This window comes from Pagrus major, chromosome 16 (genome assembly GCF_040436345.1).
Source record: "Pagrus major chromosome 16, Pma_NU_1.0".
Lineage (NCBI taxonomy): Eukaryota > Metazoa > Chordata > Actinopteri > Spariformes > Sparidae > Pagrus > Pagrus major.
Genome location: NC_133230.1, coordinates 8,096,100 through 8,123,861, shown reverse-complemented (window position 1 = coordinate 8,123,861; position 27,762 = coordinate 8,096,100). Strand labels below are relative to the sequence as shown.

At 43.5% G+C, this 27,762-nt stretch overlaps 4 protein-coding genes across 5 annotated transcripts in view; 2 read left to right on the top strand and 2 right to left on the bottom strand.

Annotated features, from left to right (window-relative positions):
- Positions 1 to 993: 993 nt before the first annotated feature.
- LOC141010881 (tumor necrosis factor ligand superfamily member 10-like) lies at positions 994 to 7,984 on the top strand. The gene is made up of 6 exons (XM_073484021.1): positions 994 to 1,267; positions 3,008 to 3,148; positions 3,598 to 3,643; positions 3,737 to 3,853; positions 5,846 to 6,078; positions 6,742 to 7,984. The coding sequence occupies exons 1-6, from the start codon at positions 1,154 to 1,156 to the stop codon at positions 6,949 to 6,951; spliced, it is 861 nt and encodes a 286-aa protein (XP_073340122.1). The 5' UTR covers positions 994 to 1,153; the 3' UTR covers positions 6,952 to 7,984.
- A 218-nt stretch (positions 7,985 to 8,202) lies between these two features.
- Positions 8,203 to 13,790, bottom strand: msl2a (MSL complex subunit 2a). Its single transcript, XM_073484441.1, has 3 exons — positions 12,792 to 13,790; positions 10,449 to 11,851; positions 8,203 to 10,184 (listed from the first exon to the last, which is right to left on the bottom strand). The coding sequence occupies exons 1-3, from the start codon at positions 12,931 to 12,933 to the stop codon at positions 9,882 to 9,884; spliced, it is 1,848 nt and encodes a 615-aa protein (XP_073340542.1). The 5' UTR covers positions 12,934 to 13,790; the 3' UTR covers positions 8,203 to 9,881.
- A 610-nt stretch (positions 13,791 to 14,400) lies between these two features.
- On the top strand, positions 14,401 to 21,029 carry pccb (propionyl-CoA carboxylase subunit beta). 2 transcript variants are annotated; one of them, XM_073483907.1, is made up of 15 exons: positions 14,401 to 14,662; positions 15,967 to 16,086; positions 16,211 to 16,279; positions 16,388 to 16,444; positions 16,565 to 16,678; positions 16,845 to 16,955; positions 17,238 to 17,346; positions 17,677 to 17,797; positions 17,892 to 17,973; positions 18,072 to 18,195; positions 18,371 to 18,478; positions 18,751 to 18,851; positions 18,969 to 19,067; positions 19,165 to 19,264; positions 19,385 to 21,029. In XM_073483907.1, exons 1-15 carry the CDS (start codon positions 14,420 to 14,422, stop codon positions 19,504 to 19,506), a joined length of 1,680 nt encoding a protein of 559 aa, XP_073340008.1. In that variant the 5' UTR covers positions 14,401 to 14,419; the 3' UTR covers positions 19,507 to 21,029. The 2 variants fall into 2 exon arrangements, with proteins under 2 accessions (XP_073340008.1, XP_073340007.1); XM_073483906.1 differs by having other exon boundaries at positions 14,415 to 14,662; positions 16,211 to 16,444; positions 19,385 to 19,606.
- Positions 21,030 to 21,996: 967 nt separating this feature from the next.
- The window catches only part of stag1a (STAG1 cohesin complex component a), a 42,750-nt gene continuing 36,984 nt past the window's right edge, over positions 21,997 to 27,762 (bottom strand). The window contains exons 21-32 of the mRNA XM_073483795.1: positions 27,514 to 27,606; positions 27,020 to 27,194; positions 26,764 to 26,903; positions 25,996 to 26,097; positions 25,728 to 25,876; positions 24,985 to 25,113; positions 24,695 to 24,897; positions 24,439 to 24,607; positions 24,239 to 24,355; positions 23,986 to 24,100; positions 23,790 to 23,870; positions 21,997 to 23,644 (exon numbers count right to left, since the gene is read on the bottom strand). Of these exons, the coding sequence (XP_073339896.1) occupies positions 23,621 to 23,644; positions 23,790 to 23,870; positions 23,986 to 24,100; positions 24,239 to 24,355; positions 24,439 to 24,607; positions 24,695 to 24,897; positions 24,985 to 25,113; positions 25,728 to 25,876; positions 25,996 to 26,097; positions 26,764 to 26,903; positions 27,020 to 27,194; positions 27,514 to 27,606 (1,497 nt within the window). The 3' untranslated portion in view covers positions 21,997 to 23,620. The remainder of the gene's footprint in view (positions 23,645 to 23,789; positions 23,871 to 23,985; positions 24,101 to 24,238; positions 24,356 to 24,438; positions 24,608 to 24,694; positions 24,898 to 24,984; positions 25,114 to 25,727; positions 25,877 to 25,995; positions 26,098 to 26,763; positions 26,904 to 27,019; positions 27,195 to 27,513; positions 27,607 to 27,762) is intronic.

Sequence of the window (27,762 nt, the reverse complement as noted above, 5' to 3'; positions counted from 1 at the left end):
CTAATGTCACACTCGGACAGCCCACATGGTCTTTATTAATAGTATTAGCCTCTTGTTTAGGTTGTTAAAAGGAGTAAAAAGGAGTCAAAAGTCACACTTCAAGGAGCCCATTAGCTCAGTTGGTAGAGTGGGTGTCCCATGTACAGAGGCTTTGTCCTTGCTGCAGCGGCCCTGGGTTTGAGTCCCAGCCTCGGGGCCTATGCTGCGTGTCACCCCCTCTCTCTCTCATCTTGTTTCCTGTCATTTCTGAAGCTGTCCTATCATTAAAGCCATACAAAGGCCAAAAAAATAATTAAAAAAAAAAAAGTCATACTTCAGTAAAAATAAAGATATTGTGTTATATTACTTTGGTAAAAGCAAAAATCACCCATATGATTTCTACTTGAGTAACACGTATTAAGGCATTTGATATTGAATGTAGTAGTAGAAGTAAAAGTACAAGTAAAAGTAAATTATACATATCTACCTATATGTTTATGCTTTGGGTCGACTGATAATAGTCCAATTATCGGCTCTAGCATTTTTCAGATTTTCCAAATCAGTATTATTTTGTTTCTTGCAGATTGTCAATAAAATACATTTTACTTAAAAGTGTGCTTCTCTGTCTCTGATGCAGCATGCAATCTGCAAAGTAACTAGTTACTAAATGTATCAAATAAATAAGGAAAAGTACAATATTTGCCTCCAAAATGTAATGGAGTAACAGAAACATAGAATTACTCAAGCGAAATACAAGTACTTCAAAACTGTCCTTCAGTGCAGTACTTGAGTAAATGTACTCAGTTACACTCCACCACTGGTTGTACCTGTGCACTGAACTCAAAGTTTGCACATTTCCGACGGTACGTGAACGCGTCATGAAGTTGGCTGTGCAGCGCAGCATGCAGCTCTCAGCTCATTTCAGTCTGCTAACAGTGACTTATTGAGGCTGTTGTAATCCTCCATACCTCCTCTGTCTTTCTCTCCCTTTCTGCTCCACCTACCCTCAAACTGCAGCCCTGTTTGCCTCCCTCTCTCCCCCCTCGTCCTCCCCCCCCGTCTCTTCCTCCACAGCAGAAATGCAGCAGAGCTTGATCTGACTTGTCCTCCCCTGCTGGAAGCGCTTTCCTCCCTGCTCGGAACTTATTTTGGGTTGCCGTCCTCACGCTGTGATATGGCCATTCCTGTCTCTCTCCAGTGTCTGGGGCTCATCACACTCTCTGCGATCCTCCTGCAGACCATCGCGGTCGCCGTCAGCTTCATGTACTTCAACAGAGTCCTGAACACGGTAAGATGTGCGTTTTGTCTTCTCACCCCTTCATCCAACAGATGACAGCATCAAGCTGACCGCCAGATGACCGGGTGTGACCCATATTTTACAGATGACAGATGAGCTTCAGAGCTTCATGCTGATCCACCATTTGTTTTACAGGGATTACATCTTTCAAGAGTTTCCATATGACTTTAAAGATACCCTAATACTCTATTTATCAACCCAGATATCAATATGCAATCAATATAAAACTAAAGGAGGTCTGGTAAAACCTTAATACCCACTTTTTTTGTTCCTCTGAGTATTTCCTTTTGCAGGAATCCTATTTTTAAATAGTGTATTTGAGGTTAAAGTCCCAGTTATACAAGAATTTGTGTCATTCTAAGGCCGGACAATGAGACAGGAGAAAGTTGGCAGAGTAGATAACAGAACACAAAGGCAGGAAATGAGTCTATTTGGGACTGGGGAGGCTGTGACACCCTAAAGCAACATGTTTCAGACTTTGAGCAGATATTATGACAAGCAGATAAAAGCTGATAGATCCGGTGCTGAGCTCTGATTGGCTGAGTGACAGCGAAACGACTCCCTCAACAGAGATAATTGCACATTAACACAGGCTGCTTTGCATTTGCGATGCTGCTACTGATATTAGGGAGTAAACATTCATATATATTGGTCATTGTAGGCATTCTTTGCAATGATCCTTCAAATGTAGTTGTGACAAAGATGTGTTGGAGGCCTAATTGACTGAAATGGTAACTTTCTTGGGATTTAATGATCGTAAATGACGCCAAGAAACTTTTTCTGCATTATAATCTCTCAAACATTTTCATATTGATGTATGCTTGTCTACTTATATGCCGATACTGTGTGTTGTATGTTGTAGAGCTAACACAAGTAGTCCAACACATCCTCATACTTAAGCAGATTAATGACTGGTTGGTGACAGGCTTCATCGTACTCATTCAGCCACTAAAACTACTTGGTTTGACCTACTTCTACTGTGTTACTTCTGCAACTTCAGTTACGAATGTACCTACTTTACGTACATGACTTGAGTTACATATCGACGTGCTGTACCTTAACTGAATTAATAAATGAAAATAAGTCACTGCTGACTTTTCACACTGGACACAATCAGCAGCCTCCTGAGTGAAAGTCCCGTGCTTGTTTGACCCAACCATCCGTCCACTACCTCCTCCCTATTCATGTGACTTCCTCCTTTGCTGACGTAATAATAACTATAGCCACTAGAGGTCGTCGCCTAACAAGAAACTTGAATATGGGACGTAATAAGCTGCTTTCACGGTCTATCTATATGCTCTTTTGTCTCATGAGGACAGGCTGGTTTACGGCAAAAGTGCAGAAAATGCTGTTTAAAATGCAGAATATACGATGCTCTGCTATATAAGTTGCCCAAAACCCAAGAAAAGGAACCATTTCACCCTGAATGCATCATGACTTTCTGCACATTGGTACCACACAACATGCAGCTGGTGCCCTCTCACCTTTCTCCCCTCAGACAGCCTGAGTCTGCCACTGCATGAAACCATAAGTTGACTGACAGGAGACAGGACATTGCTGCTTTTCTTCCACATATAGAACAATTACTATCAATCTGAATATCTGAGCTGATATAACTGGCATTGTTTATGACATTTTATAGAGAAATCAGATTGGCATCAAGATTTTATCAAGAAAAAATAAAACAATAATTGGTTTGCATTGTGTGTTTTACTTCCTTTCTGTCGACAGATGCAGGAGAGTTTCTCCCGGAGCAGCGTTTCCTGTCTGATTAACGCAAATCTGCTCTCTATGTCGGAAGATTCAGCAGAGGACAAGAAGAGCGACCCCTGCTGGCAAGTCACGCAACAGCTCCACTACCACATAGAGAAGGTTTTTGATTTATTTCTTAATCTAATTTTAATTTGTGTTCCATATATTTAAGACACCAGTGGTCGCTTTTTTACAGGACTGTATGTGCACCCAGTACGTATTCTGTCCACAATGTTGCAGCATTTTCAGAAATTAGACTTAATAATTATATTTTTTATGACATTACACACAGTTACCCAGGCACATCTGATTGAATTAGGGAAAATGATGTCACTCTACATCACTGCTAAACAATAGTGACTCGCCCAAAAGGGAATACTGCTATTGCAGGTCACTGGATGACATATTTGTTGACCCGGAGAGGGGACCGAATGATGGCTAGGTCCCAGGTGGATTACTGTGGTTGTTTTTAGATTTAAAGATGGAAAGATATCGTAATAGCCCTAACTGAAGAGGATAAGTTACTTTGCCTTGCTGCCTGTTCACTCCTCCTCCTACTTCTTCTTCAGACGATGGCTGACAGATTCCAGAAGGAGATATCCACGGCTATGAGAGGTGAGAACAATGCCTCCATTGACTATCAAGTATTACTAATCAGAACGAGTATGTCTTTTTCTGCTAAAAAACGTCTTGTGTGTACTTTTACAGATAAGCTGACAGGAGTGCTGCCTGTCCTGGACCCTGGGGTCCGAGGGGTCCCTCTTCCTAAAGTCGCCGCCCATGTGACCGGCGTCAGTTCATCCACGGAGCCTCCAACAGCAGAGGGTGAGGACAGAAATAAAACATGTTGCATGTACGCCATAGAGTCAGTTCAAGACATCTTGGACGCAGGATAATCAGAATACTCAAGACGCCTGCGACTGCTGTGAGGCTCCACCTGCACCTTTCCAGAGGGCAGAGGTGAGGAATGTGCTTCAGGGCTTCTCTCAGACCTGCATGTTTGTCAGGACCTGCTGACGTGCAGCTGCTCCGTCCTTCAGTTGTCCTGTCTGTCAGCAGGTCTCAGTTGCTTTTTCGTCCCGATATTAAACAAACATTTACCGTATCTTCGGAAATTTCAGGAGTGTGAAAGTCTTAAACTTTTGTTACTCAGAAGATGTTTGTTTTATCCCCAGATGCTGGGAGGCACACATCTGTAATAAGGAGGAAAAAGCATTCCAGCACAAGTCATTAAATCAAGTTACTGTAATTGCAGCAACATCACAAGGTTGTTCAACCATTATAATTAGTTGCAAGCTGTGTTTAGCTTTTATTTTTCATTTGGTTGAGCAAGTTACAAATACATTTAGTTTCACTCCAGTTGAAGCCCATTATATTTTAAAATTGTTGAATGTAATTAGTGCAGTGTTTGTGCTGCCCTCAGACCATTCATCTCCCCTGGGAGGTCTGCAGGAAGGAGGAGGGATGTTTTCCACAGTGTGTTTTTTAATGCTACCAGTAGGGGACGCCAAAGTCAAAGTTTTTCTTAATTCCACAAGTCAAGTCAGGTTAAATTTTATTTATAAAGCCCAAAATCAGAAATCACATTGTACAGTGAACAACACCCTCCGTCCTTACACCCCTTGCTTCATGTAAGGAACAGCTCCCCCCCAAAAAACCCTCGTAGCAGGGATGAATAAATGGAAAAAAACCTCAGGAAGAGCCACAGAGGAGGGTTCCCTCATGCGATAGATGTCGCGTGTACACAACAGATCAACAAAATCAGAGAGTTTACTGATTACAATGACAAAATATTTGATACAAGTGTCAATTCAGGAGGACGACTCAGCAGGCCAATGCGCCGCCAAGTGGTGCCCAAGCCACATGACCTCCCATATTAGCTTTATTAGATTAGATAGAGTAAGGTAATGTATTTCTTATAGTAAATAAACCTGATTGAATGACCTTAACCAGTAATGTCCTGATCTACTCTCAATACTGTCCATGCAAAGCTCGATATATCTTATTCATCTGTGCCATAGAGCTCCACTGTTGGTCATACAGTACAGATAAATAGCCAATAATATACATTTCCCAGTATTGGCCCAGTATATATCATGCATCCCTACCAAATACTATCATTAACACACCACACTGCTGCACTATGTTCCTTCATTATGAAAAAATGTGTGCATTAGCTCTCACTCACCATCCTTTTACTCACTAGAGCACCAACTGTGTATTAATCCGCTGCAGAAAATAGTCCCCAACAAATTCACCATATAATCCTGTATGAGCAAAGTGTGCGTAAAACTACAGTGCCCATCTATTTTTGGAGATTATTATTATTTTTTAAAGCAACACATTGTAACTTCCTGGGAAAACGGTTGTTTTTTGAGTCTCATCCCAAGATGGTCAAATACTGATGCTTTGGGTCGGCAGCTTGAGTAGGACGCTAACTCAAAACGCCAGTATTTGACGACCAGGGGATGAGACATTTTTTGACAAACAAACAATCTGTATTTCTTTGTCAATGAGGAATATATTTCCCGAATGCCATAAAACTAGAAGGTTGGCTGTACATACCTCAGGACAGCTTAATAACATTTGTTCCTTCTGGTGCCTATTAAGACTGTGGTCAAAAGCCAGTGGTCTGTCAGCACATCTGTGAGCTTTATTTACAGACTGAGTGTCTCTTTAACATTTGTTTCTTATTTGAAAAGCAGTGGCTGTTGATACTCAGTCAACACTCCACCCTTGAAGCGGGCGAATGACCTTTATTGTTGCGTTTATGTGTGTGTTTCTGCTCATTTGCGTGTATTTTATATGCTCTCATAGGCTCACGGAGCAGCAGGGGATACCTGGGCGAGCGAGTCAGAGCGTGGGAGGGCCAGAGAGGTCTGTCCTTCCTGCAGAACATGGAGCTGAGGGGAGGAGAGCTGCTGGTGCCCAGAGCAGGCCTTTACTACATCTACGGCCAGACCTACTTCAGACTGCCCTCCACGGGGGAGACGGACGGGGAGGCAAGGGAGGAGGAAGGAGCACAGCTTGTCCAGTATATCTATAAGAAGGTGAGGCAAGAAACAACATAGACACATAGTTTCAATGGATTTAATTCACAATATAAAGTAGGGATGCATATTTAAGCATAATTACCTGTTTCTTAAAGCTGACACCAATAAGATAACCCTTTAAAAAGAAGAAAATTTTTCCCTCCTCTCCAAACCCTAGTAGAACATGGATTGCAAATTGCAATTGTGTTGTTTTCCTGTAAAAAATGTCCCCATGAGCGACGACACGTTTGGCTCTCTAGTCCACTGTGGCAGCAGTTTGACGTCATGAGCAGGACAACAACGTGCTTCTTCTTTTTGGTCTGTGGTCATCGGCGGTTGCAAACCAACTGTGAAGCTTCTGTGTCGGAGAGTGTCAATGCTGCGCCTATCAAGTCAATGAAACGCAATTTATCCGCTCTATTTAACGGCTTTAATTTTACAGATACCAACAAATGGCTGATTATTCGGGGCCCAAATATAGTGCATTTCTAATAAAAAAGCGTGCTGTCTTTTCAACAGAAGACACGTGTCAGACGTGTTTTTTGTGGCTAATGATTTTTTGATGACTCTCAAACCTCAAATGTCCTTAAACACACCAAAAGTAAGAATAAAGCTACAACAAATCAATGTTATGTGCTAATATGTAAAGCTTTGTTTTGATATGTGATATGTGGCCCACAGATGAGTTCCTACCCCGTGCCCATCCTGCTGATGAAATCGTCCCGGAGCGCCTGCTGGCCTCGGGGGCAGGAGCCTGGTCTCTTCTCCCTGCATCAGGCCGGTACTGCCTTCCTTCAGCCTGCTGACCGCCTCTTCATCACTGTCAGCAATGCCAGCACCATGGAGATGGACGGGAGGGCGAGCTACTTTGGGGCCTTCCTCGTGGGCTAAAGAAAAAAAAGAAGTGTCCGGGACTGTGATGACTTTATATAGACATCAGCTAAAGTTAACCCGAATGAAAGGGGTTTGCTTCCTCATATGAACAGCTGTCTGAAGGTACAGGACTGGAGAAGAATGGACTGCAAAGGACTTCTTCGGGACTGTGGAGCAGTTAGGATATGATCAAACCGACCGCAGTGGCAGACTCTTGGTGGCCCGAAATGGCATGGAAGAAAAGCCATTTGCTGTGTATTTACTCCAGCAGCGGTCACAGTTAAACCTCACACAGGTCATTAACTCTGGTAAACAGAATGAACTGCTATAACAGAGCAAACATGGATTACGTGGTGCATTCAGGGTCCAGGTCATCTGGAGCAGCACAATAGATGCAGATTAAATGTTGTGCTCTCGTGTGTGAATGACTTCCATTGAGAACGGAGTGAGCTGTTTCGCCCGCGGGTCCAACAGTCAACAGCCAGGGCTGTCCTTGCCCAGGAAATGACAGTGCTGTCGGACACATGACACTTAACTCGTCCTTTATTAAAAATCAAAAATGCCACAGGACAAGATTTTAGATGTTTGATATCATGAACGAAGCCTTTTTTTTGTTTAAAGCAGGTCTCTTTACTTTTGGTTGAATTTCCTCTTTGTGAAATGTGATGAATGAATATGTGGCATGACACAGATCTGGATGTCCTGCGGGCTTAAAGATAAGAACTGTCTAGTATGAATGGACTGAGTATTTAAAGTGTTTTCTGACACATTTACGCTTCTTTATCCAGTGAAAGAAGAGCACAAATCATCCCACATAGTCAATCACTTATTAGCCATGCTAGCGAGCAGAACGGTAGTATTTCAGCAGCATTCATGGTTCACGGACGATGACTCTTAATGACTTTGGTAATTCCACATTTATAGTTTTGAGTGAAACATCTCAGCAACTTCCCCTCAGGATTGCAACTTCGATGATGCCTTCGCCTTCCTGTAGGCTTCATCATGTCAGATTTTTTAGAATCTCACTGATGCCAATAAAAAGTCAATAATATACACGTCCCAATATTGGGCTGATAAGTCATTGGTTCTTTGGCTAGTATAAAAAGATGCTCTAAACTCTAAAAAAGAAAAAAAGCCTATTACCCTCAACCACATACCTCCCTCCACTGCTGTGTTATGGTTGATAACATGTTGAGCCATTGTGTGCACCGACCAAGTTTCAAAGCAAACTCAAGACAAATGTCCCCTCTACACAAAAAGACACACAACTGAAAAAGTAAAAAACTATCATTTAATTCATGTTGTATTACATGTTTCCATATTATGGCAGTGAATGTTTCAGCAATAATAAGAGTCACTCCTCAAACAAGAGTTTATACATACAAAAAAAAAAACAATACCAAAAACTAATCAGGGTTCAAGTAATGCCCAACAGAAATACATTTTGAAACATACACACGCGCGCAGGAAGATAGATCATATATGCTGATCTTACTGTAATCCACCTGCTACTTTCTGGTCTTATGAGTGGAGAACCAAGGTGTTTGTTTGGTCTGCCGAGTCCTCTCTCTGTCCTTCAGTCTCTTTTTGGTCACCATGACTGGACTGACAAACATGTTGTAGTTACAGCTGAGACGGTAAACGTGAACACAGACATATACACGGCCTCTTGAGTTATAGGAGGGCTTCAAGGTGCTTTAACCAAAACACAAAACGAAAAGACAAGTGGTACCAAATCTCGAACGCTTGGTATCAAAAATAGTCTCTGAGTTGGTCTCCTAATCAGTCGGGACACTACGACAGGGGAAGAAATGCACACACAGAGGATATTTTTGTCTTGTTAATGACAACCTATGGCTTCAGTTTACCTAAACACGCACACGGTCATGTACAATCCCACACTCAGAACATAAACGGTGTAGTATTTTAGAAGACAGTCAGTTATAGCCTAAATAAATGGCAATACTGTAAACAACTGCATGTGCGCACGAGAGCTGGGAGGCTCCTTGTTGGTGCTCCTATTGCTATGGTAACCAAGAATGGTTTTACTTGTAATTTGGCCAATCAATCAGTCTAAGTGCTTACAACCCACCATCCGCCTCCCCGCTGACATTACAGTAAATCTCAGCAGGCGCACGCACACACGCTCACACTCACACACTCTTGCACACACAGAAACCGTGGAGCCAGCCAAGTGCTTTGACATTATCTCGCTGCCTGTACAGTACAAATGCCTGCATCAGTCAAGTTCATTAAGACAAATTCGTTATCAGTCGACAGTACTTGGATTGAGAGAGTTAACGACGTAGAAAAGGCATACAGTCTTGTGTGAGACAGAACTTCTCCATAGATTAGTCATACTTCACAATTAAGGTGTGAACACATACAGGGTTAAGGGTTAGTAAGGGCCGTCCTAATACCAATTATGCATTTCTTAAACATACATGGAGTAATACTCATACATGGAAAATGCTGTGACAGGTGACTGAGATATAGTGATGCCGTTTTTTGTTACTATGATGCTCCAAAAATCACACGTATGCACAAATCTATAATTGTGCGCACACATTAACGAACACAAAAACCTGGGATGGGTTCCTATTGCCTCTTACAGTATGTCTGTGGTCTATTAACAAAAAGCACCTCTGAAGTACAGAACAGCCTTGGAACCGAGTATAAGTGTTTAACTACAGGCAGGCAACAGAACACACCGGCACACAGGCACAATACAGGAGGCTTTGGCACACCCATGCTAGTCTTACTACTCAGCATTTTCCAACACAGAAGAAGAGCAGGTTACAGGACAGGACAGACCCATAGCTGCCTTAGATTGCCTCCCCTCTGGAGGAGGGGGAGGCACAGGTTGTCTGACAGACACAATGATCAGCCATCACATTCAATCAGCACCGAGCTGTCTGTTTATTGTTTTTTTTTGGAGTCCCAGCCTCTCATCCAATCAGCAGCTCCAGGCTGTCCTCGTAGTTGGGATCTTGCGGGGGGCTGGGGGACAGGAAGGCCGTGGTCACGGGGGTCCCCGTTGCTGTGGCGACGTTGAGGAGGGTGTTCGCGCGGATGCTGGTGGTCGCCGGGTTGCGGAGCGCCGCGGCTGCCGTGATGCTGGTGAGGTTGATGCCGAGCGTGAGCCGCGTCTGCTCCAAGGCTTTCTCTGGCACGGCGAAGGCCTCTAGCTTCTTCTCACCGTTGGCCATGTAGGAGTTCTGGCAACCTCGACAGATACAATCCAAGCATGCCTGAGAAACATGACAAAAAAATAGACAAGGATCATTATCATTCGCGTCACCAATGTCACATGAATGCTGCAAAGTTATTTCTGCTCCAACACCCCAATTAACGTTACGTGTTATTTGTAGAATGTAGTCAGGATTGTGTAAGGACAGCGTAATAGTGTAATTATATAAAGCAGGAAATAAGACACAAAATTCAGCTTGTGGTCAGTTAAATCAATGACAATCTGACTACCAAATATTCCATACATGCTGTGGTCAAAGTCTAACCTTGCGGTTTGAGTAGCAGGGACAGCGCTGCCCCCTGCAGGTCAGCACAGATGGATTTTGGGTGGCCCTGCCACACTTGCAGCCCTTCTTCTCCACCGGCTTCTTATAAGGAGGCCGGACAGGCGCTGGGGGCACAAGGCAGCCCGACATCAACCGCTGGTCTTTGCTTCCGTCCTTGGTCTTGGAGCCTCCACCGCTGCGGGCCTTCGCATGGGGCTTCTTAGGGCCCGGATCGACGTGCTTCCTGGCACCTTTGTTGTGGTTCGGTGCAGGGCGATTGGGCTTGGGAGGCGCCCCGTTTGGAAGGGACGAGTATGTGTGTGCTGGTACAGTTAAGGAGGGTGGAGGTGGTTGTGTGTGCAGTGTCTGAGAGGGGTTTGGAGTGTGTAGTTGGGTGGAGGAGCCCTGCAGGATGGAGGCGATAGGGAGGGGTTTTACCTTTTCCCTATCGCTCTCTGAACGAGATCGTTTACGTTTAAGGCGGACTGGCGGGGGCTTTGAGGTTGGAGGAGGATCGAAGGAAGATGTGTTTATGTGGGCACCATGGCCTACAACCGTGTTAGTCCTGTCTGTTCGATTCTGTGTGTAGTTGTGAGCTGCGTCCAGCTGTATGTACATCTGAGCATGTGCTCTGTCTGTTATGTGTGTGTGAGTTCTTTCTGGCTGTATATGAGGAGAATCTCGACCGGGCTGAAGGGGATCTAAAGTCTGTAACACCTCCTCCACACTGAGAAGCAACACCTCCCCCTCCTCCAGCTCCCTGCTGCTAGATTCCCCATCCCTGAGTGAGCACACAGTGCCTGGAGTTGGGGCTAAAGGTCCAGTGGTCAGACTCAGTTCAAGACCACCACAACCAGTATTGGACACAGACAGGCCTGCCTGTGGCTGCTCCTCTACCAACTCACATACTTCCAGCTCAGGAGACGAGGGATCCAGGTCCTCCAGCACTTCTCCGTTGCATTCCTGCGGTCCATTGGAACAGGGAGGGTTAGAGGAGGAGCTCTGTGGGACAGCTGAGAGCTCTGCAGGAGCAGGTGGTGCCTCTGTGGGGGTACGTGACTCTGGGGCAGAGGGATTCACATCTTCTAGCACTAGGCTTTGGTCCTCTGCCTCTATCTCCTCTTCATGAGACATCAGCACCTCCTCTAGCAAGTCCATAATCTCTGGAGAGCCTCCTACATGGCTGCTGATTGACTGCAGCAACGGTGAATTAGTTACATAGAGGCAGAGCTTCCTGTAGCATTGCACTAGCAAAGAGAGCTGTTTGTTCTCCTGGAAGCAGGAATAGTCCTTACAGCGGCTGCACGACGGCCTGATCTGCATCTTCTGGCCTTTACAGCCCAAGCAGACGTAATGCTGACACTCTAGATGTGTTGGGGAAATAGGGTCCTGGAGGAGTTTACCTGAGACGAAAACAGGAGGGAGCTGTTAATCCATATGTTTATCCACTTTGCTTAATTACACTTTAAGGTCATTTACATTCATCATCATGCCTCTGGAAACAGTTTCAAAAACCATCAGACCTGATGAGCCAGTTATTTTCTCAATCAACAGCTTGGTTTTATTAGGGGTTTTTCCTTGAGAAACGACCTAATCAATATCAAAGATAGTTTCTGTCAGTAAACTAATCAATTTATCCACTAATTGTTTCAGTACCAACTGATGCATTTAAAGCAGGACTGGAATATTAATGACATATCATAATCAGTGAATCAATGTTGGTGATTTTGGACTTAATTTCTGAACGAAAACGTCCTCAGTTAAGTCAAATAAACAAAAAAGGCATGTAATCATATGTTCACATTACTGATTTTCACTGATCACATCCCCCAAACCCGTAGTTTTGGTTGAATGTTGCATGAAAGCACAAATAATCAAGCCAAAATCACCATTACACAAACAACAGATGTCAGAGATATTGTCATAGATCATCCTGTCAACATGGCTCATGTCTAAATGTAAGCTGTGCCGCTGTTGATATTCCACAAGCTAAGCAGAGCTGAGTAAATAAAGCATGAATAGGAAACACATGGCTCTGCAGCAGACACAACAACAAAGGAGTCATCTGTCTTGACAGGAGGACAGATGACTGGGGCTCAGCCTCAGTTGCAGAGGACACTGTGGTGGTGGTGGTGAGCACATCAAATCGTGTCACTTGCTGCACACCCACGGACACTTCAGTCCATATGAATAGGAAGGTTATGAAACACCCATTCATTTGAGTGAAGTGAAACTGATTTGCGGTACGAAAGCACTGATAATCTTGCAATGTGGTGATATAAAGCATCGTCGGAGCGATTGCTTATGCATTGCTATTATAAACTAATAAATCAGGTTGCTTACCACAGACAAGGCATGCGAGGGACTGTCGGAAGAAGGGCAGTAGCGTGTACATGTCTGAGAAGGTGTGAGGCTGCCTCGGGTCACACTGCAGCACGGCCCGGCTGGCGGACACGTACAGAGCTGTTGCATTAACGGGGTTCATAGCGGTGTACTCCGCAGACTCAGGGAAACACGGCCCGGGAAAAAAAATCCAGCCGCTGCGACGGTGCTAGAGATTGCCAAGTCTCAGGGTGGATGGAGGAAATATGAACTGACCTGGTGCAGCAACAATCAGCCACTCCAGTGTGTCAATGCAGGCATATGAATTAGTAATAGACACAATAATAGACAACGAACATGCTGAAGCGGTTATCACTAAACGCGCACAACGTTAGCTCGGCAGGCGGCTAGCTAAAGTTAGCATCACCGGTTGGTAGCCTCTCCAATTCACCACCGAGATCCTTCAGATCAATTTTAGGTTTCTCTGGATTCGGACCAACTACACCATGGGTTTTAATTACTCACATTATCCCTAGCGATGTATAGGGGCCAAGAGTGAATCAAATGATCACACGACCCATGATCAAAAGGTTAGCATTATGCAGCTAGCGTTAGCTCACGACATCAACCAAACGTTTTACACGAGAGATGGTCGAAGTTGGCCATTGAGCCCGTTTACTATCCAGCAGTGTCTCCTTGTCGGTGTCTAACTGAGCGAAGAGCTTCTCCTAAGATCACAAGTTCGTTTGGTTAGCAATTAGCCACCAGATCCCAGGCGCGCACTTGATGTAAACAAAGCTAACCAGCTAGCACTAGCATGGCTAGCAAAGTTAGCTAGCGAAAATTCAACGGTATCACTAACCCCCTCGGGCCGCCTTATACCTCAAGCGAAGGAGGGAAATGCAAGCTGTAAATTGTAATCCTGCGATTTGGATACGTTTTACAACAATGGTTGGCGAGCAGCGACCGGAACATAGCTAACTATCCGTTTTACAAATGCATCAATCATTTGATTTTCCAGTTTTCCTCGCATCAACCCCTCTCGACAGGCATGATCATCACGCGAGACTTCCCCTAGTTACCCTGGTTACCGTAGTGTACGAACTGTACACAACAGTGCATAAATGTTTTATTATCAAAATACTACAAAATAACACTCAAAAACAACAAATACGCACCACACTACATTCATGAATGCAGCCATGAGTAAAAAATATTAAAATATTTAATTGTCATTAAAAAATATAGTATTTTGAAAGTGGGTTTTTTCCCCTGTGTTGTACTAGTCAGGCAGTCCTTGCCCTTGAGTCTCCAACAAGCTCTACCGATGAAATTGGCATGCTATGACACAAGTTTAGAGCAATGTTTGAGGTTGACAAAAGCCACGCAGCAGGAGAGACCCCAAGCTGTGAGGACGGTCTACCTGACAGGCTAAGCTCAGGGCGAAAAAGCAGCAACACCTGACTTTGAGATGACAGGCCGCGATGTACCAAAGGGAAACTTGATACCTTTCAAGGTCCCGCCCACCCGGCTTTGCTACAAATTCCTTCTTTCTTATTGGCCGTGAGAGCTCGCCCCCCGCTCGCTATTGGCTCAAATCTCCGCGTTTCATTTCCGCCCGCTGTCAGTCGAGAACACGCAGGACAACGATGGCGGCCTTCAGTGTGGCTCGGAGCAGCTGCGGACTGATAAATGGGTTGAGGGTATCTTTCAGGAGTTTAGCGCCGGTGAAACATGGCGCGGTCGCCGCTGCGGTGCTGCAGAAGAGCCTGCTGCCGGACTGCCGCCGGTACTCTGTCGGCCACCTGTCCGTTAAGGAGCGGATTGACAAGAAACGAAAGGCGGCGCTAGTCGGAGGAGGTCAGAAGAGAATAGATGCTCAGCACAAAAGGGTAAAGTCAGCTAACATTGGCTGTTTTAATTTAAATGTAAGCTGCACTTAGGCTAGCATGTGTGCATTTATTCCTGACTTATAGCTTCCACTGACTACTGGAGTAGTAGGGGTGTGAACTGCCTTGCTCAAGGGCTCGAGTCAAGTCAATGTCTGCTGCTGCTGGACACTCTTAAGTGACCTTTTTAAAAAAAACAACTTTCTAGCCTAGCTAAATTTTAACAGTTGGACTTTCAGCAGTGTCCCATGTGGGTAAACATCCATCTTGATTTCCAGTGCCCTTGAGCAGGGTACAAATCCTCTGCTACTTCAGGCAGAAGTTGTAGTTTGCAGGTTGAAAATGAACTATTAACTCACCCAAAAGTCCTGTCAGTATCCACAAAGTCCATAGTCAACATTTCTGGAGCTTCACAGCAACGCAGTGTTTGTTGAAACAACTGAAGTAGATGGGGACTTGTTTTAAAACGTAAAAAACAATTGGAAAAATAACCATGAAATGGCTCCATACAGCTCTTCCAGCTTAATCCAAGTCTCTTGAACCCCCGAGAGCCTAAATGGATTTGTAAAAACATAATTTACACCCTTGGTTGAGCCAAAACCTTCACTGTAGCTGATAAGCAAAAAGCCCCGTCTGAAGTGGGTGCACAAGCTCAATCACACCTCAAGGGTGTAGATAATGTCTTTTCAAATCAGTTTGGGATTTCAGAGCTTGTGGAGACTTGGATTATGCTTGACGAGCTGTATGGACCGATTCTGTTGTTTTTATACGTTTTGAAACAAGTCCCCATCTACTTCAGTTGTTTAGGAGAATGCAGCAACACTGTGTCGCTGTGAAGCTCCAGAAATGTTTTGTGGACTAAGAAACTTTCCCAGACTTCTCATCGGCATAGAGGGGAGTACATAATGGCCGAATATTAACTTTGGGTGAACTTATCCTTTAACATCCTGCCTTCATTGCACATCTTTGTCACAGTGTTTGATAACCACATTTAAGCGATCACTGCAAAAATTGTGTGTACACTGGCTGATAAATATCTGTATATCAAATATTTGTATTTGCAGCGTCAGAGTAGAGATCTCGGCATTCATACAGAATAAGAAACTGCTTCAAGACAAGGTGTTGTTGTGGGGTAGTCAGCTTCCCAAACCGGCTGATAAATCGAATATCAGTATCGGCATCGGCCCCAAACATGCAATATTGGTTGGGCTCTATTTCTGATTTGTTGACACATTTGTCATAGTATTTATCATTGTGTAGTAAGTAAGTAAGTAAGGGAAGTAACTTCTACACACTTTGTTTTGCAGGGTAAGCTGACAGCCAGGGAGCGAGTGGAGCTTCTGTTGGACCCCGAGTCCTTTGTGGAGTCCGACATGTTCCTGGAGCATCGCTGCTCTGACTTCGGCATGGAGCAGGATAGGAACAAGGTAACAATTTGCACACAGGCTACAACTCTGCAACATCATCCTTCATCCACTGGAAATAAGAAACTGTTTCTTTCTCGGGGGTTTTAAATATTTATTATCATATCTTTGTCTCTCTTTGCCATAGTTCCCCGGTGACAGCGTCGTGACAGGTCGAGGCAGGATCAATGGCAGGCTGGTTTATGTATTCAGTCAGGTACAGTGTGTACTTGCTACTGTAAGAATCCTACATTGTGGCAATACACGGCAGCTTGGTTTCATCTGTATTATGCTCTTTCTATCTTGCACTTTTTGTTTCTCTCAGGACTTCACAGTGTTTGGTGGCAGTCTGTCTGGAGCTCATGCACAGAAGATATGCAAGGTAAACCAAGCTGAGATACTGAGATGTCTTAAACATGTATTTTCTTTGTTGTATTTTGTCGGTGGTTCTTCATGTTTTGACCTTATTTGAATGTACAACATCTAAACGTTCTGTGTTCAGATTATGGACCAGGCCATGACCGTTGGAGCCCCGGTCATCGGGCTGAACGACTCCGGAGGAGCTCGGATCCAGGAGGGAGTGGAGTCTCTGGCTGGATATGCAGATATATTCCTGGTATGGGCAGAGTGGCTGCTTCTATAGGCACCTCACATAGATGTACATGTTTGTGCGTTTACCATATTCCTAACGTTAATATTTTTTAACATTTATATGACTGGAGGTAAATCATTTTTGGACATTATGAATGAAAAAGTCAAAACAAAACTTTCTCCTTTTCCAGAGGAATGTGTTGGCTTCTGGAGTCGTCCCTCAGATCTCCCTCATCATGGGTCCCTGTGCAGGAGGAGCTGTCTACTCCCCCGCCCTGACAGATTTCACCTTCATGGTCAAGGTATGGGACTTCAAAACAGCTAAAATACCAATCCAGGTTTTTATTAAAATTAGTAATAATATCATCATCAAAACGTGGATTTGACTTTGTTGCTATATCTGCTGCTGGCTCAGAGGTGGAACAATGATGCCCCATTCCGCCTTTGTACCTTTTTATTATATATATATGTACAGAACACTGCAGGATAAAGGCACAACAGTACCAGGCTGTGTATGAGCAGCTTCAGATTGTTTTTCTTTCTCACCCCAGCCGGAAAACTGTGCATGTGTTTGTGTTCGATAGGACACATCATACCTGTTCATCACAGGACCTGACGTTGTGAAGTCTGTCACCAATGAAGACGTGACTCAAGAGGAGCTCGGTGGAGCCAAAACTCACACCACTGTGTCTGGTTAGTTTATTTGTAAAAGCTTTCCATTACTCCTGATTTTCTTGTTTTCATTTTTTGAGGAGTTTTATTAATTATTTTCACTTTCAAAATCAATCTCAAAACATTCAGCTAGAGTAGCCAAATGTTTTGTTTTTCCCGTGCCAGCACTTTTCCTTTACCAGTGTCACAGTCACGTTCCAGTGGCCAAATACCTTTGATCCATGAACACTTGTCTCATCAACATTTAAACTACACAATTACTCATCTGAGATTGGTTTTCCAATTCAAAGATGGTTAAGTTGAAATATATTGTTTTTCGGGTCCCAACTGTGTCTCATGTTTTGTTCTCAGGAGTGGCCCACCATGCTTTTGAGAATGATGTTGATGCCTTGCTCAACATGCGAGAGTTCTTCAACTTCCTGCCACTCAGCAATCAAGATCCTGCCCCCATCAGGGAGTGCCACGACCCCAGGTAGCCAATCACCTTGACCCCCCACTTTACCAAATGACCAATCACTTAATCACTTTATTTCAACTCAATGTCTTATATCTGGTTCCCTTTTCAGCGATCGTCTGGTAACTTCACTGGACACCATCGTCCCGTTTGAGACGACTAAAGCCTATGACATGTTGGACATCATTCACACAGTATGTGCACAAACACACTCACAATCTAACATGTGTAACCACATCTCATTTAATTTCTGCAAGTAGTAAAAGTTGCCTTTCTTCATGCATCTGTTCAGATAGTGGATGAGAGGGACTTCTTTGAGATCATGCCCAACTACGCCAAAAACATTGTGGTGGGGTTCGCCCGCATGAACGGCCGCACTGTAGGCATTGTGGGTAACCAGCCCAAAGTGGCTTCTGGTAAGTAAAATAACTGAGGGGCAGTCATAAGGGACACATTATCAGTGTTATCTGAATAAGCTTATTTTGCTTCTTTCTTTGCATTTTCCAACAAAGGGATTATTATTTGATTAATAATCTACTGTGATGTGTTTTAGTTTTGCTGTTCAGTTCTTAATTTCTGTCTCGTTATCAGGTTGCTTGGACATCAACTCTTCAGTGAAGGGCGCCCGCTTTGTACGCTTCTGTGATGCGTTCAATATTCCCATCATTACCTTTGTGGATGTGCCCGGCTTCCTGCCAGGTATTCTTAAATTATGCAAATAAACTCTTCTATTTACATCCATGGATTAATCCTGCTATTGGCCATACAGAACTAGGTTAGGGTATTGAACGATGATTCTCATTCTGTCAGAGAAAAAAAGAAATAAGAAAGCCCGTAGTAATAATAAATACATAACACAGTTACAAGTTTGGATATTGGATAAGAAGACATTTTCCTTGCACTGAAACACACCTACTTTTACATTTGTGCACACTCGCACTCATTATAACTGCTGTGATTGTCGTCACCAGGTACCGCTCAGGAGTACGGAGGCATCATCAGACACGGAGCCAAACTGCTGTATGCATTTGCAGAGGCCACTGTCCCGAAAATAACCATCATCACCAGAAAGGTGTGTGTGAACAAAAAGATATAGAAAGTCCTCAGAAGGGAAAATAATGTAGGATTAAGGCTTGACTTATTTGTGATGAAGTGATGAATAGATAAAAAAATCACGTGTGTGTCCCAGGCTTACGGAGGAGCCTATGACGTGATGAGCTCCAAACACTTGAGAGGAGATGTGAACTACGCCTGGCCCTCAGCTGAGGTTGCTGTCATGGGTGCCAAGGTACAGACACACACAATTTCCTGTTTGTCATTCTTTCTTTCTCTCCCTCTTTCATTCCTTTTGATTTGACAGTGTCTATCATCCGTTTCTTTCTCAGGGTGCTGTGCAGATCATCTTCAGAGGAAAGGAGAACCAGGCGGAGGCAGAGGCGGAATACGTGGAGAAATTCGCCAACCCCTTCCCAGCTGCCGTCAGAGGTGAACAATCTCACACCTTTACAGCTCTCTCTGCACGCTCGTCTTTGCGTCCGTTCAAACCGGATACAATAATATAACCCATTATGCATTCATCTCTAACCGGCCAAATGTTTGTTTAAGGTTTCGTGGATGACATCATCGAGCCGTCGACAACTCGCAAGAAGATTTGCAGAGATCTGGAGGTGCTGGCCAGCAAGAAGCAGGTCAACCCCTGGAAGAAACACGCCAACATTCCTCTGTGAAAAACCCAAACTGTCCACATTAACACTATTTAAAGGCTTCACATTCAAATGAAGTGCGGTGGTACCCTGTGACAATGACTTACCTGCAAAGCAGATGTTTGTTGTCATAACTGTCATTTACCACTCCATTGAAAGCAGGACATAGAGATACACCCCCTGATTTTGTGAGTGCTACATAATGGCCCCAAATTTTCCTTCCTTGAACTATGAACTGTTAAAACATCAACCTCGGGCTGTAAAAAGATTTGCAGGAAATGTTGTTGGCCTGTAAACAAAATCAGAACGTGTATCTTTACCAATGATATGCAATATATTGATAGGAAAATCCACTTTACAGTACCTGAACAGTATACTACAGTGGTCACACACATTTAAGCCAATCGTCATGTCAGTAGTGGCCATATTGGTCACTATTGTTGGTATGATTTGACATTTTGAGAACAAGATTGTGTCTGAAAGGGCAGATTACATATAGCTAATGTAGTGCTGTCAGGGATGACGTATGTTTGTAGGCCAACCCGAAAGTTCTAGCAGAAAATAAGCTTCGTGACAAACACATTTCATGAGACTTACATGTTTTGTTCAGCAAGAAAATCTTCACAGATGAACACCGCTTTTATGATTTTTGAAGCTAACGTTAGGCTATAAATGAACTACACCACGGTCGCATGACATCAACTATGAATGGAAATATCAAGTTAAAAAGTTGGAGTTAAAACAGTTTGCAAGTGAGAAGATGAGTCTCCGATTTCATGTCATAGAACAAAACGTGCAAACGGATTGACCACAAGAATGCTAACTCATTCCTGAAACACTATAAAATGCAACTAGGGGTGTCACAAATTGAATTCTCAATTGAAAATGGATCAAAATGAGCAATCGGTTCCAATTATTGAAATCAAAAATAGGATTGGCGATACTCCCACAATTTTGTTCCCGTCTATTTTTGCCTACACGTCTGAAGAAAAACATTTGCAAAGCATGTGTTGCTACACACGCAAGCTGCAAAATGTGTCGGATATGTAAGCACCCTTCTAGGAATTGACTGGTGAAACATTGTCATTAAATTTTAAATCACTAATTTAAATTTGACCATATGACCTTAGTGTGGTACATTCCAAAAGAACAATATTTTAAAATGACAGTTGTCAAGACTCAAGAGTCTAACAATTGAATAGCTGTCAGTGCTGAAAAAAAAAATAAAATAAAATCATGAATTTGGAGAATTGTGACACCCATAAATGCAACTGGAAAAGCACAGACAACTGTCAATATGATTTTAGTGAAAAATGCAATCATACTGCAGTCTGTTGCCTTGTAAAGTGTTTCCAGAGTTGTTACTGTACTGTATTTAGTCCTAAGGGTTTGTGGTGTGTATAGTAGTTTGCTCTTTCAGATGCACTCCCTGTGTTTAATGTCCACCGTTAAGGTCAAGAAAAAGTCAAACTTACAGCCTGGAACTGTGCCTTTTCTCTCTCTGGCAGCCTCTGCTCTGCCATTTGTAAAATAAATCATGGACTCAATACCATGTGTGTTTTCTTGACTTTTACTGATGCAATAGTTTCTACCTGTAGCCAGTTGTGTTTTAAAAGATGTGACAAATATATATGATGTAATTCCCTTGTAGTATTGGTTTTCAGAATAAAATCAGATGGTTTAAAGTGGCTGCTTTATACTGTGTGTGTGTGACTGAAGGTACAACCAAGTTTTCTGGTGAAGCTCAAGCTGTAGAAGTCAGGTTGAGCAGTTTTGGAAAAAATGCTGTGTTGATGTGAGGGAGATGATTTAAAGGGGGAAAGCTACAGGTAGCAGCCAGGTAGCTTAGTACAAAGACTGGAAACTGAGAAACACAAAGAGGACATAGTCTGAGTCATATCAATCCTATCATCTCACTCTTTGGTGAGAATCAGAGTTCCCATGCATCCTTGAAAGTTTGTGAAGATATACTTAAATAGGAGATAAAATGGAGGAAGCCATGAAAAGCTCAGGCTCAGGGTACGTGTAATGCAATTTGGTTACTGTTATTATTTCTTCCTGAAACTACAGGTTTTTTTATGATTGTAAAAAGTGTCCACTGTAAACATCTGACAAAAGTCAGTCAAGGTTTACTTTTTCTGTTTTGGAGCCTTTGACCTTTTCATGGTCCTCACCAGCAGATGAAAGTTGGATTGATGTGGAACTTTCCATCTTTTCAACAGTCAAAATCGTCATTCGAGTCAATATGGATGAGAAGAGGAAGAGCTCATAAAAATAATGGAAGGTTTTAAAATCTTTATTGCCATGACGGCCGAGAAGGATCATGTGAAAGCCTTGTAAACTCCAGCGTGAGTGTGAAGTGAAGCTTGGCTCCAGACTGTGGTTGTTTCTCAGGTCGTAAATGAGCCGTCCAGCTCTGCTCAACTATGAAAACCTTGGCGAAGCCGTGCAAAAACACAGCTGTTTTGAACAACAATGGCTGTTGTGAAACAAAGACACACACACAAACACTGGTCCATAAATCGATTACAGATTTTATTTTATTAAAAAGAATTTAGGTTCACAGAAAAAAAACAAAAACAAAACAGGCTTTTAGAGCATTTTAAGGGCAACTGATGTCAACTGCACTGCAGAAAAGATCCAATTGTCTCTGATATTTACAGGACTGCCAAGCCAGCCGAGGGAAAAGTGATTGATAAACAAACGTTGGGCGAACGACGATATGGCTGGAAACATTCAGAACACATTCAAACAAATCTGTCAGACGTAGAGATCCATCACTGCACTGGATATGAACAACACATCTTCTTGTATCAGTTAAAACTGTAGGCAAGTGTTAAAAAAACTTAACTTGATCTGACCTGTAAAACGAACAAACCGAACAGATAATCTGCTGTAATACTGAACCGTGAAACGATTACAATCAGACCATACAGCGCTGAAAAAGCTGCTAACCCACAGCAACAATCTGAGCTTGGTAACCGTTAGATATGAGTTACAAGTGTAGGGGAAGGGGCTGGAATATACTTTAAGTATGTAGGCCACAATTTGGCAACAAACAAGATACATATTCAAGAAAAAGCTGTACAAACATCGGACAAAAACAAAAACACACTCGATTTAAAACTTTAGTACTAAAGCTACAGAATTCAAAATATGTTTATTGTCTTTTTTTTTAAACGTTTTAACTTCAAAAAGCCGTTTTTACTCGAGGGTGTGTGCAGAACATGTCAGAGATCTGAGAGAGTGGAGCGCCTGTCCGGGGTCTGTTTGGGGGGGGGGGCGGGTGTGTGGCTTCAACACTCGCTTTGCTTGGACATCACGCACAAGACAGTTACATCACTTCCTCCTATAGCTGTTGACCTCAGTGTGCATGTGCGACTACTCAACCACCATCACCACCAACACTTTTACACACACACACACACACACACACGCACGCACGCACGCACACACACACACACACGCACACACACACACACGCACACACACACACAAGCACCACCACATACAAGGACTCAGATGGTGAACAGAGAGAGAGGGGAGGGGTCGGTGGGTGGTAATAAGAGCAAAGATATAGAACATTTAGTATTGAGAACCTCTCTATGTTGGATTTAATCAGACTGATCGAAGTGCGACACCAAAAGAAGGAAGAGGGGTGGGCTGTACAGAGTTTCACGCTGATCGGAAGCCGAACCAAACAACTGTACATCTGTGTTACAGGGGGACCGTAAAAACTGAGAGTGCTCGTCGGCCGGCAGCCATCAGAGCTACCGCTAACAAGAGCTAAACCGATAGGCTGGAAAGGAAGAGGAGGAGGAGGAAGATTAGGAGCAAGATGAAGCTCTTGAATAATCCGGACGAGATTCCGAATCCTCCGGCCCGTCTGAACTGAAAGAACAGAGCCGGTCCGCGCTTCACACTTCCAGGTGAGATCCAGCCGATGTGGGATCCATCAGTAGATCCACTTGACAAACATCCTTCCATCATGTCTTATAGAAAGAGAAAAGTACTTCAACAATGTTTTTTTCTTCTTCTTAAGAGTTTGATTGGCAGGTTATGTGGGTTAAGACGTCCCTCCCCTTGTGTTTACTCCTGATGAGGACCCTGATCTCAGGATCGTTGCCTCTTTCCCAGATCAGAACATGGGCATGCTGAAACCCTGGAACAGTGGAGAGGAGATCGACTGTTAGACTGATCAGACTGAACATTACAACCACCGAAGTGAATAACATCGATCATCTCTTTGCAATCCATGGCAATGGCAGAGTTCAAACTAAGACTCAAACTGTCAAAGTTTTACTTACCGACTCGTCCTCAATCATCGCTGCAGAGTCAAAGAAGTCTGGTCTTAATTCTGCTCTTTCACGTCTGTTCCTCGATGGCGGCTGCGAAGGACAAAAGCCAAAATGAAGACATTTAACAAAGATAAACATTGAATTAGGTGAATAACTCTTTATCCTTATTTCTTCTGTTGAGTTTCACAGTTGTGACTTTACTCACCAGGTCGATCACCATAGTGTCTTCAAACTCCTCGTTCATGTCCTCGAGCTGACCCCGCGATGACATCATCACATCCTCGAAGATGGGCTCTGCGTCATCCTCCATCAGCCCGCGCCTGAAGGGAAATTAAGGGCGCGACGAGACACACAATTAGAGAAGAAGCAGCAAATCTACCTGTTTATCAGCTGTAAATTCGTTAAGAATAATTAAGTCATCAGTTCGTGCTGCTGCTTTTAAATCCTAACACACTTACACAGTCTGCCGGACGCCCTGATTGCTGCGTGACTTGATGTAGTTCATGCCCGTCCTGTCCTTCCTGTTCACCTCGTCCATCTTCTGCTGGCCGAGCCACGACATCTGCATCTGAGGACTGAGGACAAACAGAGTCACCTTCCTCCAGTCTGTGCTGTCTGTTATGTTCCATTTTTTATTTTCGTGATGTGCAACACTCACTTGTGTACGAAGTCGTTCTCTGATCCGGGTTCTGAGTCCGGGTCTGGCATGTGTTCTGCTGGTCTGTTCTCTCTGAGGACTGTTGAGGTGAGCTGAGGAGTCTGCAGCGCCCCCGGTGTCTGAAGAGTGTCATTACGCAACAACCAAGAGCCCTCCACACTACTCTCCTCTGAAATGAACACAGAGAAAGAGTTCAGTTAGAAGATTCATAAACCGAGTGACCCTGATCTGTGTGTGTGTGCGCCCGTCTCCTCACCCTCTATGCGCTTCTTGTGTAGCGGCGGTCGTCCCTTCTTGCTGCGGACTGAGCCAGTCTTGCTGCTGGAGCCCGATGTGACAGACATGTGGTCCTCGTCTCCTCCCGTCAGCAGGCTGTTCCTGTAGGAGATCAGCGGCAGCCACACGTCCTCCCGACGCTCCGACATCGACTCTGACATGAACTTCTCCAGGTACGAGTGGCTGAAGAGACGAGCAGCATTTTAACATCATTTATGATGATAAATGTTTTGACTGAGAGTAGGAGAGAAGATGGAAGGGAGTACTTACACTGTCTTTTTGTCCTGGCGGATTAGTTTGGAGGAGAATTCACTCAGAACCTCCAGGAAGGCCAAGTTGATGGGAGGAAACTCTGGTCCCCGAGGATTCTGGTACTTAAATGCAAACTCTATCCCATCCCTGAAGAGACAGAAAGTTTTGTATCCAAGTTAGAAATCCAGTATCCTCACAACACAACACAACACTCAAACTCTTGACTTCAGTTTATTGGATGTTGGGTTGACTTTTTCCAGCTTGTCTCAAAATATTTAAACATCCATTTTCACCAGTATTTCGTTTCAGTTTTGCTCAGCACAGAATCAGATTTGGTGAATTTCACCTACAGCTGCCTATATATTAAAAACAGCCACATTTGCAACCAAAGAGTGGAGACTGTAGTGGTGTAGTAGTGTCTGAAATCCTGAAGAGTGGCTGTGTATTATGGCCCTATTTCCTATGTTGTTTTCAGTCTAAAATAATAATCAGTTTGCCTTTTTCTTGGTCAGACTTAGCTGCATTTCACAATCACGTCAAAAAGGGTTATTATTAAATTGTTTATATTGAGAATACATGAAAAAAATTCTCTATGTGCATGACTGAATATAAACCCTGCAGCCAACATTCACATTTTTATCTACAGTTTGAAATCAGCATCATTGAAATGTAGCACTGTGGTCTGCAAACTTTAAAAACCCACATAGTCTGTAACAGTTCTTAACTTCCTGATTACAGCTGTAAGTCCAGTCTGGTCTTACTTGTGCAGCGTGGCAACAGCCTCTCTGGTCTTGATCTGATCCAGACCGAAGGTGAGGGCGAAGCGGCGGGCCAACTCCTTGATGCCACTGACGTGAGAAGATGTCCGGTCCAGGTTAGGTCCCTGGTCCTGCAGCAGCTCGTTGAACAGCTGCAACACACACACACATGTTGACAAGGTGTTTGAGCACACATAAACCAAAGCATGCAATATTTCAGGCCGGGGAGCTGCGTATGCAGCCTGTCACACAGTCTTCATCAGCATCTCACCTGCTGCAGACTGAGGATGAGGGTCTTGGCACAGAGAATCTTGTCGGTCTGTCTGGTTTTACTCAGGGTCTCCTTGATGATGTCGCCATAATCGTTATAATACTAAGGGCAGAAAACCAAACAGTTAAAAACATGAAAGATGACACAGTTTAGCGCAACTTATGTGAATAAAATTTGACGTCCAAACAACCTAGGTTATTTTTTTTGTAAATTTAAAAGATTTATTTTTCCCGAATCTTCTAAAGCTCCTTGTGTTTCCAATTTATTCACTCTTGAGACAGTTCTTTCCTCCTTTATTTGGTTATCATTGTATTTACTTACTGCTGCCAGTTCACTTCTATGACTCATCTCTGAAAACTAAAAATGACTACAGAGATAAAACTACATCCTAGAGCATCCTAAAGAGCCTCCTTTTCACATTTAACAACCACAAACTTGAGAATACTTTATCATGGCATTATTATAAGAAATCAAAGAACTTGCAAGAGAAAATTGCTGCAAAATCTCTTCTGCAATCTACTCCGCATTTTTGCTACCAGGCTAATCAGACTATTGATCAACCAATCATCTCTTTGAATAGTGAATAGAGTTTTAATGGTGTCTCAGTACCAATTTTTTAATCACATTATCGGTTTTGTCATCATCTTATTTTGACCAAATGATTTGCAGACTTCTTTGTCTTTGCCGGCTTTGTTTGATTTGTTTCATAGTGCCTGATTTTTATGTTGAAGGTGTCAATATTTATGTCAAATATATATGAACATCCACCTTCATGTAGTGTTTGAAGATGTCGGCAGCAGCGGGCATGTCAACGATGTCGTAGATGATGAGTTTGCAGAAAGCTGCGAGCAGATTTCTCCTTTTGTGGAGAGCTTCGATCTTGTTGGCCTCGTCCTCCTCGTCTCCCTCTGCAGGCAGAGGAAAATATCAAATAAACAGACGGGTTTTGTTGATTTTCTCCAAACCATCTTTAAGCTTACGTCATTCTTATGTAACTCCTAAAAGGTGTTCCCCTCATCCTCACCCATGCTCTGACTCTCATCGTCCTGGTCGATGAAGACATGGTCCAGGACGAAGTTGAGCAGCTCGTTCTGCAGAGTGCTGTCGGGGTTAAAAACCAGCGGCTGGAGGCCCTCCCTGCCGCCAGAAACCAGCTGGTGACTGAAGATCATCAGCAGGTCGCAGAGAAGCATGAACGCCTGGACAAGAGACACAAATGAGGAGGAATGATTTAAAAAAAGCTGTTCATTTTACAACAGAACTAAAGACTGATTTCTTGAGATGACAGAAAAACATTTCTAACGCTTCCCTCATCCCACATTTTTGGACAATCCCAGTCCTGAAGTGTTAATTTGATGCCATAATTTAATTTTCTAAAATCTCCAGGACTAGAAATCAAGCTGTCCTAACACATCGCACACTGTGGCACTGTTTTTGTCATCCACTCTCCAAACACATCTGTGACAATAGCGTTCACAGTTTAACACTGAGCAGGTCATATCAGGTGTGTGTTCTTACCTGTTCTTTGACTGGTGTGTTGACGTTGGACAGGCACTGTTGGCAAACAGCCAGGAAAGACTTCACCACTCTCCTGAGAGCCATCAGGTCATCCTGCGCACACACACACACAGACAGACACACACTTTTAGCCACACACATAAATCAATACTGTCAGGCTAAATGTCTCGCCTGTGCTAACTGCACCAATGAAGCAATCGAACTTTAATGATTATAATTAATCATCAGCTAACTCAGCTGAGGCAGAAG

Bases quoted from the DNA above. Each gene is read 5' to 3' on its own strand.
- LOC141010881 (XM_073484021.1), top strand. From the start codon at position 1,154: ATGGCCATTCCTGTCTCTCTCCAGTGTCTGGGGCTCATCACACTCTCT. The intron at 1,268-3,007 runs GTAAGATGTGCG...TTCTGTCGACAG, and splicing joins TCAACAGAGTCCTGAACACG to ATGCAGGAGAGTTTCTCCCG. The intron at 6,079-6,741 runs GTGAGGCAAGAA...TGTGGCCCACAG, and splicing joins TCCAGTATATCTATAAGAAG to ATGAGTTCCTACCCCGTGCC.
- pccb (XM_073483906.1), top strand. From the start codon at position 14,420: ATGGCGGCCTTCAGTGTGGCTCGGAGCAGCTGCGGACTGATAAATGGG. The intron at 14,663-15,966 runs GTAAAGTCAGCT...TTTGTTTTGCAG, and splicing joins TAGATGCTCAGCACAAAAGG to GGTAAGCTGACAGCCAGGGA. The intron at 19,068-19,164 runs GTACAGACACAC...TTTCTTTCTCAG, and splicing joins TTGCTGTCATGGGTGCCAAG to GGTGCTGTGCAGATCATCTT.
- msl2a (XM_073484441.1), bottom strand. From the start codon at position 12,933: ATGAACCCCGTTAATGCAACAGCTCTGTACGTGTCCGCCAGCCGGGCC. The intron at 11,852-12,791 runs GTAAGCAACCTG...TTTTCGTCTCAG, and splicing joins CCTCGCATGCCTTGTCTGTG to GTAAACTCCTCCAGGACCCT. The intron at 10,185-10,448 runs GTTAGACTTTGA...CATGTTTCTCAG, and splicing joins CCTGCTACTCAAACCGCAAG to GCATGCTTGGATTGTATCTG.